Below are 18347 nucleotides of genomic sequence, written 5' to 3' on the forward strand. Positions count from 1 at the left end.
GACTAGATAGAAGCTGCCTTGATTGCTCCCTTCTAGACTGGAAAAGTGAGCTAAAGATCTTACCACATAACTAACTGCATATTGCCAGGCCTGAGCAAACAGGAGAATGTTTGTGTGTAAAATGTTCACAAGTGCTGCCAGCTGGATGAACAATGCTAGAATTTCTGTAGCTCATTCCTTTCCTCTGTTTGTGTTAGGATTTTGGTGATTCCTCTTCCTAGTTCCCAGGGCTGGTGAAGGTGCTTGAATTCTGAAGGGGTCTGCTCAATCATAGGAGGAGCTGATCAGTATCCAAGATGAGGCCAGAGTTGTTGTTGGTGCAATCTTGCACTGGTGAAACTGTAGCAAGGTTTGGCTTGTAAGGGAGGGTAAGGATAAGATAAGCAGGTTAAAGCTGAATGTGTTTGCCTTTCATAGGTTGGCACAAGCTTATGCTTGGTCTGTGACAGCCGCAGAGGAATGTTCTGTCTTTCTGCAGGATGTAACATATCCTTCATAGAGTCCTTGCCTATCTCTCATCTAACATTAAATATTGTCAATATTTTAGCACTCGATGGATTTCTTTGCAATATTCAGCTCTTATCCCATTCCTCTATATAGTGCAGTGAAGTACTAATTTTGCTTTTTGTGTGACTAGTGACAAGTGAGCTTAACTTGCAGTGAGCAACCTGAATAGATGATGTCTTCTGTGGACTCTTCACCAGCTAAAGGGGGGGGGGAAGGGTTTTCCATTTTGTAAATTGTACTGTAGGTGGCAGCAGAATGCTTTCACTGTCTGAATACTGTTTAAACTGCAGAAAAGACAAGATAGATTTTCTCTTTTGAAAACCTCGTAGCTTTCCTGTGCATTAGATTGTCTCATAGATTTACAGAACCTGAAGCTTTGTTCCATACTGACTGTTCCCTGTATCACTTACAACCTCCCTATTATCCTCCACATGCACTACACTAAATACAGCTTATGCCTGATATATTACCTCCCCCCTTTATGTCACATAGTAACTGCTAGGTTTGGTCTAGCATAGTAACAACTCTGTAATTAGCCTTCCTTCATTATGCATCTGTAAGCATTCAACAAGTCTTGGAGATAGATGCGGATGACAATCAGTTGTCTAAATAACATAGAGAGGTTGCATAAGTCTACTTGGCATATTGTATTGTAATGGATGTTAATGGAACTTGAAGCACAGCCTGAGAAAAACGCTTCAGGGGCTTGTATGTACAGTACATCCAAGACCCAGTGCAGTTCTGCCAGAACTGATCTTATGTACTCAGACCATCTTGTCCTAGTGAGCAACCTGGCTTCCAAATTCTGCACCTGCTGCAGTTCCTGAACTGTCTTCAAAGGCAGCCCCAATGCATTGCAGTTGTCTAGCCCAGAGGTTACCAGAGTTTAGACCAGAGCTTTCCAAACTTTCCATGTTGGTGACCCACTTTATAGACGTGCATCATTTGCGACACAGTGATTCAGTTTTACTAGAAAACCGAAGCTAACCCCTTTCCAGCCCCGGGAGGGGCGCGAGTAGTGTTTGTGCGACACACCTACACACTGCTGCGACAGACGTGTCGCGACACACAGTTTGGAAAGCTCTGGTTTAGACAACAGCAGTTAGGTTGCCTCTATCTATGAGTCACTTGCTAAGAACTGGAAATAATTAAAAATACATGAATTGCTATTTTACAGAAACTTTAAACACTGAAAGTGTTGAACACACACTGCAGAGTTTATACTTAGGCTTATCTGTTGTTGTTTTTTACATTAAATTTAGGAATAGTGGAACTACTGTGAGTGATTTTTTTCCTTTTTTGGTCTTCCATTGAGCTATGTCAGATTATTATGGCTTTAGTTTGAGCCCTGGGTGGCTATATATGAACATTCATAATAAACTCATATTACTGATTAGTTGGTAACTAACTTTAACTATTTGCCTATATCCACGTGGCATGTAGTTTGGTTTTACTGTATTACCAAGAGGTAGGGAGAATCTTGCAATTTCTCTTTTTTCTTGGATTTTTTTTAATCAGGCAAAGAAGTATCATGTCCTTCAGGCACAATGTGGTGACATTCAATAATGGCTAACCAAATGGTTATATATGCATATGATAAGATACTGCTTGGTAAATGGCTGTCTACACTGCTCACTTTTTTTAATCAGAAAGGTAGTGCAGTGAACAAAACTATATATTGGCTTTTCTGTCAAGGAGAACATGCTAGGTTTTCGTTTTGCTGCTGCTTCAGATAGAAGGACTGCTTTATTCAGCATTTTATAAAGAATGGAAATGAGGGTGGTTTCTTGAATTTACTTTGCATATATGTCTGCAGCATAAATAAATTTCCCCTTTGGGATCCTTTCTCTAAGGGAAAAAGAAAATGAAACAAACATTTTGTCAAAATATATACATAAACAGCTGCAGGGCTCAATCTTGGTTTCCATAGTGACTGCCTAGCCATCTTCAGGCAAGTGTAACAAAATCTGAGAGTTCCTCCAAACCATGGAACTGCAGGGGCAGAGATTATTCTTGTCCCCTTTTCCCAGCCCCAGAGATGAGCAGATTTGCTTTGGCTCCACCCTTGCTGGATGTAAGTGGAGGGCCAAAATAAGGCACAACTCTGCCGTTCCTGCCTAACTCTAAATTGTGGAGGGGAAGATGGAGATAGGTTGTCTTTGTCTTTCTGCTTTTCAGGGGCAGGGGGTCCTTGGCAAGCCCCTCTCTGTCAGGAGCTCGTCCTACTCTCGAGTAGGACCCTGGTAGAGACACATGCCTGACTGGCATGTTCTCTCCCTCCTGGTCTATCGTTCGGGAGCTTCAAAAGCTTTCTTCTGCCCGAACATCACAGCGACCGATGCCAACAGACACTGGCACACTTAGGGATCTGCAGAGTGTTTGCGGTTTGCGTAACAGACCTCAGCAACTCAGCATTTTGGCTAATCTACTTTATTTACATATAAACACACACGGAGCACTGTAACATGGCTCCCTTTCTCTAGCATCAGACAGCAAAGAGAAAGAGCAAAGGACAATAGTCCCACTTCACGGAACAGTAACACAAATATCCTGTCTCCGTCACTTCCCACTCTGTGGAATGAAAACATACACCATCATGTGATAGACAACAATCCCATGACTGCAATCATGGAGCAGGAATTCTAACACACTCTATCCCCACACCAGCTCTGCATGCAGTGGCTTGGAAGGAAGAGGAGCACATACTTTTGCTAGAGGTGTGCAGCACCTTTGCTAGGGCTGAAGAGCAAGTGATTTGGGATGTCTTTACCCCTCACTATGGTGAAACGAAATGTCAGCCAAGTGCCCTAAGTCGGCCAAATGGTATTCTCTCTCTGTACTTTTCTGCAAACTGTATCTCTGGTTTCTTAATGTTTCTTTAGGTTCGTGGAATTCAAAATGCTTCCTGTGCAACACTGGAAATCAACGGATGGTTATTCTTATTGTTGTTAGATCAGAACAGTGGATGGGTTGGAAGGGAGGGTTGGAAACTTCCTTTAACTTCTTCAAATATTCTCTGCTGCTCTGCTTGGAAATAATTTGTCCAAAACTTCTCCAGCACTCTGCAGACAGCCTTGCACGCAGCCATCATCACCTCGTAAGGCTTGCTGGAAGGCAGTCCCCTCCCTCCAAGCACAAGCAGACACGCAAAAGTCAATATGAAGCTTCTAGCATGTTAAATAATGTACAAGCAAAAATACCCACCATTGCCACCTCTTAAATTATTTTATGGTAAGAAGCAGCATAAGGCAAACCTTCATTCTCCCCTGAAAATATGAAAGTAATCAAAGAATTGTAGAGTTGAAGGGACCTGAAGGGTCATCTAGTCCAACCGCCTGCAATGCAGGAATCTCAGCTAAACCATCCAGGACAGATAGCTCTGTATAAAAACCTCCAAGGAAGGAGAGTCCACAAGCTCCTGAGGAAGTCTGCTCTTGTGCCTTGCAAAACTCTTAATATTACCTGCTGAATTGAACCTCGGTTAAGCAAAATCTTAAAAGACACGGGTGGCGCTGTGGGTTAAACCACAGAGCCTAGGACTTGCCGATCAGAAGGTCGGCAGTTCGAATCCCCGCAACAGGGTGATCTCCCATTGCTCGGTCTCTGCTCCTGCCAACCTAGCAGTTCAAAAGCACGCCAAAGTGCAAGTAGATAAATAGGTACCGCTCCGGCGGAAAGGTAAACAGCGTTTCCGTGCGCTGTTCTGGTTCACCAGAAGCGGCTTAGTCATGCTGGCCACATGACCCGGAAGCTGTACGCTGGCTCCCTCGGCCAATAAAGCGAGATGAGTGCCGCAACCCCAGAGTCGGTCACGACTGGACCTAATGGTCAGGGGTCCCTTTACCTTTAAGCAAAATCTTAAGCAAAAATGTTTATTGGAGCAAGATGTTCTTAGCAGCAGTGTTAGTAGAGGTTTGCAGGTTTTTAGATACAGTCATATTTCAGGTTACGAACGCTGTGGGTTGTGCATTTTCAGGTTATGGACCGCACTGAACCCAGAAGTACTAGAATGGGTTACTTCCAGGTTTCGCTGCTCGTGCATGCGCAGAAACGCTAAATTGTGCTTTGTGCATGCGCAGAAGTGCTGAATCGCATCATGTGTGTGCGCAGACGCGGCGCTGTGGGTTGCAAACGCTGCGAGTTGCAAATGTGCCTCCCGCACAGATCACGTTCGCAACCCGAGGTCCCACTGTATTTCTGTAGTCCTTCATATGGAAAAATTGTGCCTCCCCCATCCTCAGTTTCTTTCTTTTCTGGGTGATACTAATCTTTTCTTTATATAAATGAAATGTTACAGATAGGTAGCCGTGTTGGTCTGCCATAGTCAAAATAAAAAAATTCCTTCCAGTAGCACCTTAAAGACCAACTAGGTTAGTTCTTGGTATGAGCTTTCGTGTGCATGCACACTTGTGTGCACTTGTGTGTATCTGAAGAAGTGTGCATGCACACGAAAGCTCATACCAAGAACTAACTTAGTTGGTCTTTAAGGTGCTACTGGAAGGAATTTTTTTATTATAAATGAAATGTTAGCTAATCATCACTTTTTCTGGTTGACCTTATGCTGTGGTGTTTTTCTCCATTTCCAACCTTTCAAATGGTTGAATGTATTTCAGTATTTCATTTTGAGTTTAGCATTGAGCAATTTCATCCTGAAGGGGTAATTTTAACTTGTTAAGACTTGAAACTGAAAGGTAGGACTTAGGTTTGGCTTCCAGCATCAGTGCAAAACCATCCTTTGTACCCTAATCATAGTGCTGGAAATAATCCTCCCGTATAGTAGCTTGTAGAAGTGAAGCATAACTTTTTAAAAAGAATAATGATAATTCATACAGAGAAATTTCAAGCAAACAGATTGGCAATTCTTAAATACTGTTGCTGGAAAAGAAAAGGAATATAATGAAGAAAAAGGAACATGCTTCAATAAGAAAGTATCAGCTGAAAAAGTTTGTGCTTAAAAATAAGTATAATGCTGGAAGACCTGTTGCCCTTGCAAGTCTGTTTGAAAGTTGTTACAGTATGCACTTGATCTAATAATGAATTTTATTATGCATACAAGAACTCCCTAGGTATCTTTTGAACTTCTTCACAGTTTATATGAATTTTTAATTTAGCAGTCTCGGAAAATCACTTTTCATTCTATACTAAGGAAAACTGACAGAAATACTGTGAGAATCACATTTTTTTAATGCCAAAAGATTGTCTCTATTATACATTAGGTTTTGGAAATATTTTCTACAACATGGGATAAACATTTTTGCGGGCAGAGGGTATGTGTGAAGCAAAGGGTTCTGGTTTTTGCAGATGTGATTCAAAATTAAACTAAATTGAAAAAAAATTAAACTAACTCTCAGTCGTATTTTCAGAGGGGTAACGTAGCTGTGTTAGCCTGTTGCAACATTTTGCACCAATTCATTGTGCAGCTTGTTTAAAAAACCTTAAGTGTCAGCAATTAACTTATTAGGGAATTCTTCAGATAGTTGTATTGGTTTGTATCTAGCATAGCACTGCATCAGGGTTGCGTCTGCGCAAGAATTTCTGCTTGCAAAGTGGGACTTCCCCCTCTTCTTCCCCTATACACTCTCAGCATTATTTAGGGGTTCTCCCAACCCTCTGGATCAGATTTGAGGAGAGCGCACACAGGGGCAGGACTGGAGGGATGGAAGTCCTGTTGTGCAAGTGGAAATCAGTTTGTGCTAGACAAGCTTCCCTCCATGAATTGCATATGCAACTTGGGATTTGTTGGGCCTGAGTTTTATGATTTACCTTTTTAAGAGAATTACTGTTGAATTTTGATGTGTATTCAGCATATTCAGTTACAAGTGGAAGAGCAAATGCTCCTCCTCAGAACATAAATAATTACATTAAATTGATGCCGACTTCTTGGAATATTCTGAAGTGTCCCTTTCAAGAAGAGATCCTTCAACCCATAGCAACAAAGGAAGATTTTCTTTCTTTCTTTCTTTCTTTCTTTCTTTCTTTCTTTCTTTCTTTCCTGCCATCACTTGAATTCGTTCTTAAACCTTCCCACACTTGACGTCATCAAGACCCCATTATGATTGCTAAAAGCATTTCTTGGTCAGTAAGTGTTGCAGTAATTGTAATGTTAGTGCAGAATAGAGTACAGATATAATGATTCCTTCAACAATTCTTAGATGCTCTTTAGGAAAATTAGGATACAAACACACATTCTTTTGCTTGAATATAAATAATAATTTAACCAGATTTCCCCTCCTCCCTGAAAAGTCTAATAGAATGTGTGTGTACTGATGTTCTTCATGCTTTATAAAACCTGGAGCAAGTAGAACCTGGACCACTATGGTGCAGTGCCTCAGTTCCAGATTCCAGCCAGCCATGCCCTTTTCTGGGATATTCCATACCATCCCCCTGTCCCCTGCAACAGACATTTGACATTCTGTGGCTACTGAGCATGCTCAGTCCTCATCGGCTTGGTTTCAGGTCCTCTCCCTTCCTTAGTATTCCCTGCCCACCACATTTTTTACCTACAAACATTGGGGATTTGCCCAAGCCTGCTGATAACTTCCCATTTTGGTTACATAAGGTTACGCACTCATGGAGTGATTTCACTGTTGGTATACAGCAGGTTTCTAAAAGTGGCACTCTACAGACCACTTGGAAAAGTGAGCGTAATCAACCACCTGCTAATCACCTGGCACCAGATAATTGAAACTTCAACTCATAGCAGTAAAGGAAGATTTTTTTCTTTCTTTCCTGCCATGACTTGAATTCTTTCTTGAACTTTCCCACACTTGATATCATAGGACATCAAGCATGGAAAAGTGTCCTTGGTTCACTCAAAACATCCTGGCTGGCCTAATGAAACCTGCAAGCCGCAGGCTACCCATCACTGATTAATATGATATTATATCAGCAGATACAGTGGTGCTCTTTTTGGCTCTCCCTGCACATTTTCTCTTTTTGAGCAAGCTCTTTCCCCCCACTTAAGGACAAATTAGTAGTGCATTTAGCCAATATGACCCTAGATGTTGTATTATTTCACCTTATTTAGTCTTGTTTTTTACCTGCAAGTCCAACCTGGTTACTTCATTCTAGTAAGGCAGCTATGTTTTCTTTCTTGCAGGCCAGCCCTCCAGACATCTACATCGAAAGGTTTAACATAGCACTTGGACAGTATATGGGAGCATTACAGAGCATTGTGCCTCTTTTCATATATATGGTAAGTTTTTAGACTATTTTTTTCAAATTGTGCATAGTCTGGAAGGAAGGAACTGATTAGGTGCGAGGTATAGCAGTGGTCAGCAATTAGCTTCTCCTGAAGACTTAAATTGGGAGTTAAGTGGGATGATCTCCTGCTAGAACCACAGATTTCCTCTCTCTGCTCATAGAATAGAATCATAGAATTGTAGAGTTGGAAGGGATCACGATGATCATCTAGTTCAACCCTCTGCAATGCATGAATCTTTCACTCAAAGTAGGGCTTGAACCCACAAACCTGAGATTCAGAGTCTCATGCTCTACCAACTGAGCTTTCCCTCATGGGCTCACTTGGACTTATTCCACCAGTTTAATTAAAGCCCAGGCCGTAACAGAACCTCGCCTAGTGTGCTGAGGTATTTCTGTGCTGCACTCTTTTATCCCCCAGCGGCACCTTCTGAAATTAACCACCCAGTTAGGAACAGAACCATCATAACACGGTGCATTCTGTTCTCAACCCAAACAGCCTGTCCAAAAGCATGCCATGGCTGATGGTATTGAAACCCAGCAGCATTGGTCAGTCTGCAATGCAACCATGAAGTTTGGCTTGTACAAGCTGTCTGTACTTGTTTTTTGGCCGTTTCCCCCTTGGCTGCGTTATAAGGGACTGCAGAAAGGTGCAGCAAAGAGGGCATGCTTGCATAACTCAGGTTACAGTTAACTTAATCTCATCTAAAAGTGCCTGGAGTTGCATGGCAACCACTCGGGTTGAGTATGGTTGTACTGCATCAAGCATTGCTCATGAGTGTTCTAAAATTGGTATAAGCACTCATTTGGAAGAATCTGTTTTGCCATTAGCTTGGTGTGTTAAGCTTAAGAGTGCATGTACATTTATTTTCTTGCAGATGGGTTACCAGGCTTTCATATTTATAGACATTTTGTATCTTGCATAATCTTTCCTGGATCAGTAAGTTTGGCTTCTTGTTTTGTTTTTTTACATATTCAGACTATTTAATTCAAAACATGCACTTACATTGCAGATGTTAATGTGATTTACATGAGGAAGGGGTATTAGATGGGTTCTGCTCTAAAATGTCTTGCAGCTAAAACATTGCAAACCGATTTGAGAAATTTGATAACTATGCATGTCAAGAGAATTCTGATCTACTTTGTTGGTCCCATGCCAAGAAGCAGAAGTTGTAATGCTTATTATTGCAAGACCACTTCATTCATTTATTGAATTTTGGCTCTAGCTGTGTTTTTAATGTACCAAAATAAGCTTGCAATTAAAAACAACCCTCTGTCAACACACTATCTCAAAAATAGGATTTGTTTATGCACAGTTATGATTTTGGTTTTGTCAAAACTCTCTTACCCACGTAGAGCCAACTGTTACTAGATCTCAGATTTTAAAAAGAAGTGTATTGGCAGGTCACAGATAAGGTTTACAAATATGTGCCATAATTTTATTGCTTAGTATTTGTTTGATTTAAATGACTGTACCACAGAGAATGTTTATAACCCTTTGACTTCGGATCATGTTATCTGTAGTCCTAAAAGAACACTGGACCAATGCCAACTTGTGTTTCATTAAGAGCCTTTAAAGATATGTAACTTAAAATCTTTTCAGGTGCTTTTTATGTTTCTCTCCAGAAATCTCAGCTGACAAACCAAGCTAAGCTGTTAGAAAACTCTTGGTCCATGGAGGCCATTTGTAACTCCCATGACTGGATCTAGGCACATCTCCAAACTGTCACCAGAAAACTGATTAGCTGGTATCCTTGGTACCATTGCTTTTAGAGAGCATCCCATTAGCTATCCTACATAGTATTGAATAATGATACACACATTAGGAGGGTTATATTACTTGCCATGGCAACAACTAAAATGAATGTTGTAAAAATTATTGTGTTGTCCTTTAAAACTATCTGAGCCTGGTCATTATGTAGCCTTTCTTTTGTGTTGTAATATTTCTTGATTTGATTTTTTTTTAAATGACTTTTGACTAAATGATAAACATTCTGAACGGTAGTGAAGGGTTTTAGTGTTATCAGAATATGTGCTAGTAGTTCACACTTGACCTTTTGTGAGGAACAATTTGTTCTGAAGCATGTTTCTTTCTCAAGAGAAAATGAAGTGCTTGGAGGTGTCCTGTATTTGGCTGAAATCTCTGGGTGGTATGTTCAGGTCTGTAGTGATTCTAAATGGAGTATGAAGTGGGCAGTGTGTTAACTGTTGCTTTAGTCAGATTTAATGTCTTGGTTCTCATTTTGCTTTGTCTCTGAATCAACCATATGCTTCTGCTGATTCCAATAGACTTCACTCGCTTAGATTCATATAATAATTTCTGTAGTCTCATCTCCCAATGGCACTCAAGCCTGAGGATCATTGGATCTGGACTGTTTTCACACCCTAATACCACATCCTGTAGAATTCTATCAAATATATTTCATCTGTACACTTGGAATGAATTTCAGGAACTGAAATGTTTTTTCTATGCAGCCTGAGCAGGAGCAGTCACCATTAAGAAAAAGAGGTCGGAATAGGCCAATATATATGTGGACTGTCCCTGGATCAAGTGATGTTTCTTCTTTAAGTCCTCAGAGTTTTTAACCCAGCTCAAGGTTGTCATCTTAACTAGCCAGATGTTTAACAGATAATCAATCACAGGCAGTCCATCGTTTGAAATATAAGACTTTCGAGCTGATTTGCCCCAAAATGACAAGTAGACATTCCATTTTGGTAAATGTAACCTTGGTTTAAGGAACCATTTGGATGGAGGATTCAAAACATGATGTGTTTTTCTCTTTGCTCTATGTTAAAAAATCATCATCACCTTAGAAGCCCCAGCACATTTTGTCTCCTGACATCTGCTAGGTTGCATTTGATAGTGGTAGAATATAGTGTGGCATAATGGTTAATGTTGGGCTATGACCTGGGAGACCAGGATTTGAATTCCCACTCAGCCATGAAGCACACTGGGTGACCTTAGACCAGTCACTGTCTCTCAGTCTTACCTACTTAACAGGGTTGTTGTGAGGATCAAATGAGGAGGAGAGCTATGTGCAGCACCTTGAGCTCATTGGGGGAGAAGGTGGTATATAAATGCAATTAACTAAATAAGTAATAGCGGGGACAGCTGGGCAGAGCTGGTGTTTGACAGGTATCATTAATATTCATTTTATATGCTTGCTATCTGGAGGACCATAATGGCAATTGATGTGTGATCCTGAAGAACAGCAGTGATACAAGCAGGAAACGGCTCCTGTAGAAATATGTGATACCTGCAGTACTGATAAGCAAGATATCTCTACTGTGGTTTTACATTGAACGGTTTTATCACTCTGTGAACTCTTTCTATGTACCGTAATGGGGTAGCAAAAGTTGTTAGAATCACTTTCAAAGAAAGCTATGTTTACTTTATATTAGGTATGAGCAACATGCAGTCCTCATTTTCATTTCAAGCAGCCCTTGGCCTAATTTCATGCATGTGGCAAACAAGGGAAAGGGGAGTGGCAGAGAGAGAAAGAGAAAAGAAGTCCTAAATCTTGGGGTGATCTAGTGGTTTTTAACTTCTGTATTGTTGATTTCCTCTCTCCCCTTGAAATGGGTATCATGCAGGAAAGCTGCCTATAAATACCTTGCAATAACAACAATGGATAATAATAGAAGTTGGGCCACTTGTTTCTCTAGTACAGCCCATGTCTACCACCACCATGTGGTCCCCAACAGTTTATCCTTGAAGAAATACAGTGCTCAAAAGCAACAACAACAAAGGTTCTAAGGAGTGACGATGAATGATGCTTTTCTGAAGATTTTCACAGGCCTTTTTTTGTGTTGCTGTAAATCCAAAACAGTTAACATGGTTTCTTCTGTCTTGTTTTTCAGAATAAGTTTTACATAGAAACCAAGCTTAATCGAGACTTAAAAAATGACCTTATAAAACTGTTTACGGAACATGTTGCAGAAAAGCACATTTACAGCCTAATGCGTAAGTAAAGTTCTTGGGCTTACGTTTTCTAAAATATTAAGTTAATTGGCTTCTTTCGTATTGTGGAGTTACAAAACGCTGAAGTTTCAATATTAATGGGGAAATTGAACAGGTAAAAATTCTAAGACCAAATATTATATCAAGGAACCTTTAATAGCTTATTTCAAAATAGGCTTTGAAGACCAGATGATGGATGTCATTTATTCCTGGCCTATATTAGAAAATGCAATATGATTGATTATTTCAATAAATACAGCTAGCTGCTGAAGAGGTTTGAAGCAGATGTCTTTAACAGTATTAAGTTGTACTAAAATACAGTCATAATGCATCACTGGGAAAAACTAGCTCCATACACAGATTTTCTGGCTTTTTGTGGTTTTATTGTGAACAAGCAGCATGCCAAGTCACTTCCACTGCACTCCATCCCTGATATGAGCAGGATAAACTAACCAGAAAGCCTAGACTTCCTGTTCCATCTGAACAGGGGGTTGTGATTTGTTTCTCCCTAGCAAGCCTTGATCTCTAGCTAACCTTAAGCCATGGGAGGTGAAGGTTATTCATCGAGGTATTTAAGGAGATCCACAGTTTAGATCTGGGCTTCCGAGTTTGTTTGTCCTGCTCATGCCTGGAAAGGAGTTTAGTGGGAACATTGTGAAGCATACAGTAGCATGCTGGTCATTCACAAAAAACCATTGTAAGCCAGGAAGTCTGCAGCCACAGAGTTCACTGTTGATTTGTTCTTACTACAACATCCAACTTTTTGTTACTTTTTTACAAATCTTTTGCTATAAATGGAAACAGTCCTTTTCAGATGTCAATGTTGACATTGGCAAAACAGCAACTATCTCTGGATTCGAACCAACCCAGTAAGAAAATAAGAACACTTCAGTGATTACTTTGGCCTCCACTGAAATCGTTCATGGAAATTCTGTTCTTCAGACATTTTCATAAACTGTCACCAGTTTTCTGCATATAATGAGTTACATATTTCATTTTTTTTGTATGTGTGGAAGCATGAACCATGCAATTTTCCATGCCTGTCTTTAGGAGAGCTGCACCACCTGCTTTTTGTGAACCTATACAGTCAAACCGCGGTTCCCAAGCGGCTCTGTTTTGGAATGTTTCGGCTCCCGAATCCCAAAATCCCAGAAGTAAATGCTCCAGTTTTTGAATGTTTTTTGGAAGCCGACCGTCTGACCCGGCTTCCGCTTAAGTGCAGGAAGCTCTTGCAACCAGTTGGAAGCTGTGCCTTGGTTGCTGAATGTTTCGGAAGCAGAACAGGCTTCCTTAACGGATTACATTCAACAACCGAGGTTTGACTGTATCGGCTTTGATTAAGGTAAACTTGTTACTGTCATTGTATCAGCCCAACCGAGGTGTAAGTAAGAATTATTAGATACACCCTAAAGTCCCATAAGTATTGCACCTGAATGCTTTCTGCTAGTAGTTTAATAGCACTTATTTAAAATTCCCTTATATCAAATCAAGGTAAACAACTGATTATAGTCAATAAAAGGAAATGTCTGTTCTTCACGTCTTACATCCCAGTCCACAGCTAATGAACACCCAGCAATGCCATTTTGTAGTATTCTACCTTTTTGCTGTTTAGTGCTTCAGCGTCAGATCCATTTACAGTAGTACCTCGGGTTAAGAACTTAATTCATTCTGGAGGTCTGTTCTTAACCTGAAACTGTTCTCAACCTGAGGCACCACTTTAGCTAATGGGGCCTCCCGCTGCTGCTGCGCCACCACCGCACAGTTTCTGTTCTCATCCTGAAGCAAAGTTCTTAACCCAAGGTACTATTTCTGGGTTAGCAGAGTCTGTAACCTGAGGTACCACTGTACTTGCAACCAATACTTTTTCTAAATCATTAACGTTATAATTTTAGTGAGACTGACTCATGCGTCTGACATATGGCAGCAGTTTTTTATTTAGGTGTAAAGGTCAAGGCATTTAGATGTAAAGGCATTGTTAAAAGTCAAGAAGTAATTTCCTGTGCTGCTATTGGGCGTAATCAATAGACATTAAAAGGCTGAGTCACCTCAGTAAATATAAGGGATTTTTTGGAACAATCAAAAGGTTGACGTGCTAAGTTTTCTAGTATGGAGAAAAGACAATCGAAACACAATAGCAGTTTATAAATGTATGTCTGGTTTGGAGAAAGTGCATGGGCCTGAAGGAGCGTCTCCACCCCCATTGTTCTGCCCGGACATTGAGGTCCAGTGCCAAGGGCCTTCTGGCGGTTCCCTCACTACGGGAAATCAAGTTACAGGGAACCCGGCAGAGGGCCTTCTTCGTAGTGGCACCTGCCCTGTGGAACGCCCTCCCACCAGATGTCAAAGAGAAAAACAACTACCAGACTTTTAGAAGACATCTGAAGGCTGCCCTTTTTAGGGAAGCTTTTAATGTTTAACAGACTATTGTATTTTAATATTTTGTTGGAAGCTGCCCAGAGTGGCTGGGGAAACCCAGCCAGATGGCAGGGTATAAATAAATTATTATTATTATTATTATTATTATTATTAGCCAACTCCTCACCCATTTTCTCATGATAAAAGAGATCTTGGCCACCCAGTTATATTAATGGGTGAGTACATTTTCCATGCAGTTCATCATGCAGTGGTTCCCAGTTGGTGGTCCATGGACACCAGGGGGTCCCCGTAACCCACCCAGGGTTACCTTCAAACTCTTCTGTTAACTTAGCATTGCATACAGAGATTTTCCTCTGTTTTTAATACCAACTGGTATCTTACTTGATTTTATTTTTAAGAGGCTTAAAATGTTTTCATCTTGGGAAGTTTTAACAGGCTTTAAAGTTCTTACTGTGTCATGTGGGGGTATCAATAGATATTGGAACGATCCAGTATTTTCATACTGTTGTTAATAAAGATGGTAAAGGCAGTTGTCTCTATCTTCAGAAAAGGTTGTTGGAAAATATTAGAATATTCCTCATTTCTGAACTAGTAACAATTGATAATATGGTTCATTCAGTTTTGTCTTCTGAAAAGGTTATTTGGATGCCACCATTACCTGCTTAATTGGCATACAGTTAATGTTAAGTGAGTTTATTTTATCATTTCAGCTTTACTCCTAGAAGCTCAGACCACGCCTTTTTGGATAGACCCTTCCACTATGGCAAACATTGTCAAAGGATTGTATATGCTTAGGCCAGGTAAATTATTATTGTTATTTTTATTATTATTTTAAATACTCTATTAATTTTGCACATCGTTTAGAAAACAATAACACAATGAGGGAGAATTGGTGATCACATTTTGATGGATAGTAGATATAAAGAATATTGATACGTAGTGTATCTTGCGCTTCACAGAAGGAATACAAACATAGGAAATGAGCTAAATCATTTTTCTTTTGAATAGTGTATAATTTACAGGACTGATGTCCCTGGAAAATCAAGCAGCAAGTTCCTTTGTCTCCATGGTGCTGATAATGCCATGGTTGAAGGTTTGGTCCCTGGATGGGACAGCTGCATTCTTCTGCATAGCAAGGGGTTGGGAGAGATGATCCTCAGGGTCCCTTCCAACAATTCCATGATTTTGTGACTTCTGCCCTGTTGACATCATGGCCTGGCTTATGTACGCATGGCAAAAAATGAAAGGGCTTGGCTTTGAAGCCTTCAAGAGCGGTATATTTTAGGCAAGTCTCAATAACCAGATCAACAAGAAGGCGTCTCCCTCTCCCTCTCTCTCTCTCTCTCTCTCTCTCTCTCTCTCTCTCTGTGTGTGTGTGTGTGTGTGTGTTATAGTCCTTTCTTATAATCTATTTTGGCCAGATTTGGACTTGCAGGTGAAGTCCTAGATCAGAGCCATTAATGTCAAGGTGTGTAGTTAAACTGTGTGGCACATGGGAAATTGGATGCATTTGTGGTACATTTGTGATTATGATTGCTGTTGAAACACTAGGAACACCTACTCCTCCAGGCTGCTCCCTGACAGACATCTTTCTCTTCCATAGCTAAGCAGTCTGGTGCCTTGTACATGCATTTAGCATGCAGCAAGATAATATTTAACCCTTTCTCATAGAATCATAGAGTTGTAGACTTGGAAGGGGCCCTGAGGATCATCTTGTCCTGCCCTCTGCAGTACAAGAAAATGCAGCTGTCTCATACGGGGATTGAACCTGCAATCTTGCCATTATGAGCACCACGCTCTAACCAACTGAGCTATCCTTTCTATGTTGTGTGAAAGCTCAGTGCTAGGATGTTACAGGCCTGCCATATGAATTAATGTGTGTGTGTGTGTGTGCGAGTGATTTTGTTTCATTCACTATTGCTTTCCATTTCTACACAGAATGGGTTCAGATGGCACCAGCTTTATTTTCTAAATTTATTCCAAACATCCTCCCTCCTGCTGTAGAATCTGAGCTTGAGGAATATGCTGCTCAAGACCAGAAACTCCAACAAGAACTTATTCAGGAAGGATTTTCCAGGTAATAACCCTGGCATTTAAAAATTAGTACCTAGTTTTTTTCAGCAAGTGTCTCAAATTGATGTTGTTGGGGTTTGGGAGTGGGGTCAGTCATGGCTATTACTATGAGCTGAAATAAAGTGCAGCCACAGTCAGAATAATTGCTGCCAGCAGTCCTTGTACTTGCCCAGAAAAGTCAGAACAGCTTGTGTGTAAAGCAAAAATTTTATGAACTGCCCTGAGAGTTGAGTTTAAAGTGCAATAATAACAACTGATTACCTGCCCCTGTACTGTCTGTTTGCTGTAAATGTTTTGGGGAAGAAGCCCGTGTTTCTTTGTTCTCTTCCTTGGTGTTTCTATTGACCGTGGAGAATGTGTTCACTGAGGAGCTATCAGGGATGGGGACAGTTTTCAAGGACTGCGAACAAGGACAAAACAGACATTGCCTTTTGAACAACTGCTACAAAAGCACCCAAAGCTGTCTGCTTAAAGCCATATGATAGCCTTGATAAACCAGCTACCAGAGTTTTGAATGTTGTGACGGCGGAGTGAATGGGAATTATTACTGTTCTGCTTTGTTTGTTGTTATATGTCCTTCTTATGTATGTGTGTGCACACTTTCAGCTTTTGCCAAGAAAAGCAGGAGTTCTCTCAACACTCTCCTTAAAAGGTTGTACAGTAGTACCTCTGGTTACGTACTTAATTTGTTCCGGAGGTCCGTTCTTAACCTGAAACACCACTTTAGCTAATGGGGCCTCCTGCTGCCACCGTGCCGCCGAGCGATTTCTATTCTCATCCTGAAGCAAAGTTCTTTTTTTTTTTTATAATATTTTTTATTAGTTTTACAAAAATTTTTATAACAAACAAACACAAAAAAGAAAACAAACAAACAAACAAGTATAGTTTCATAATGTCTTTTCATAAACTCCTTTCCTCGGACTTCCCCATACCTCCCCTTTCTGCATCCTCGTGTCCAAATTTTATAGCAACTTATAAATATTTTTTTTCAACTCTAATTCGTCATAGTCCTTTCTTATTCTAATCTTATATTACTGCAACCCTTTCTCTCTGTAAAATCTCGACATTCTAAACCTCCTCAAGTTTATAGTAGTCCTTAAGATAGATCTTAAATTTCTTCCAATCTTCTTCCGCAGTCTCCTTTCCCTGGTCCCGAATTCTGCTCGTCATTTCCGCCAATGACATATAGTCAATCACTTTCATCTGCCATTCTTCCACGGTGGGTAGATCTTGTGTCTTCCAATACTTTGCGATCAGTATTCTTGCTGCTGTTGTTGCATACATAAAGAAAGTTCTATCCTTTTTTAGCACCAATTGGCCGACAATGCCCAAGAGAAAGGCCTCTGGTTTCTTAAGAAAGGTATATTTAAATACCTTTTTCATTTCATTATATATCATCTCCCAGAAAACCTTAATCTTCGGGCATGTCCACCAAAGATGATAAAAAGTACCTTCAATTTCCTTACATTTCCAACATTTATTGTCAGGCAAGTGGTAAATTTTTGCTAGCTTGACTGGGGTCATGTACCACCTATATACCATTTTCATCACATTTTCCTTTAAGGCACTACATGCCGTAAATTTAATTCCGGTGTTCCACAACCTTTCCCAGTCAGCAGACATAATGTTATGGCCGATGTCCTGTGCCCACTTAATCATAGCTGATTTAACTATTTCATCTTGTGTATTCCATTTCAACAGCAAGTTATACATTCTTGACAAATTCTTAGTATTGGGTTCTAGCAATTCTGTCTCAAGTTTTGATTTTTCCACCTGGAAGCCAATTTTCCTGTCTTGTTTAAAAACCTCCGTTATTTGATAATAGTGGAGCCAATCTTGTACTTTGGGTTTTAGTTTTTCATGGCTCTTTAATTTCAGTTTCTCTCCATCCTGTTCTAAAATCTCACAATACTTTGGCCATCCGACCTCCATATTGACTTTCTTATGGGCCTTCGCCTCTAAGGGTGACAACCATCTAGGGGTTTTGTTTTCCAACAGGTCTTTGTATCTCATCCATACATTGAACAACGCTTTCCTTACAATGTGATTTTTAAAGGCACTATGCACTTTGATTTTGTCATACCATAAATATGCATGCCAACCAAATGCGTTATTGAAACCTTCTAAGTCCAAGATATCTGTATTCTCGAGGAGCATCCACTCTTTCAGCCAGCAGAATGCTGCTGCCTCATAATACAATTTTAAGTCCGGCAGGGCAAATCCCCCTCTT

At 40.4% G+C, this 18347-nt stretch overlaps 1 protein-coding gene across 1 annotated transcript in view; it reads left to right on the forward strand.

The window, feature by feature from the left end:
• Positions 1-18347, forward strand: part of CACUL1 (CDK2 associated cullin domain 1) — a 43802-nt gene that overhangs the window by 14052 nt on the left and 11403 nt on the right. Inside the window, exons 4-7 of the mRNA XM_083504980.1 lie at positions 7607-7702; positions 11569-11671; positions 14755-14844; positions 15983-16121. Of these exons, the coding sequence (XP_083361106.1) occupies positions 7607-7702; positions 11569-11671; positions 14755-14844; positions 15983-16121 (428 nt within the window). The remainder of the gene's footprint in view (positions 1-7606; positions 7703-11568; positions 11672-14754; positions 14845-15982; positions 16122-18347) is intronic.

The sequence above is a fragment of the Podarcis liolepis genome, assembly GCF_965112155.1.
Source record: "Podarcis liolepis genome assembly, chromosome: 5".
NCBI classification, from domain to species: Eukaryota; Metazoa; Chordata; class Lepidosauria; order Squamata; family Lacertidae; genus Podarcis; species Podarcis liolepis.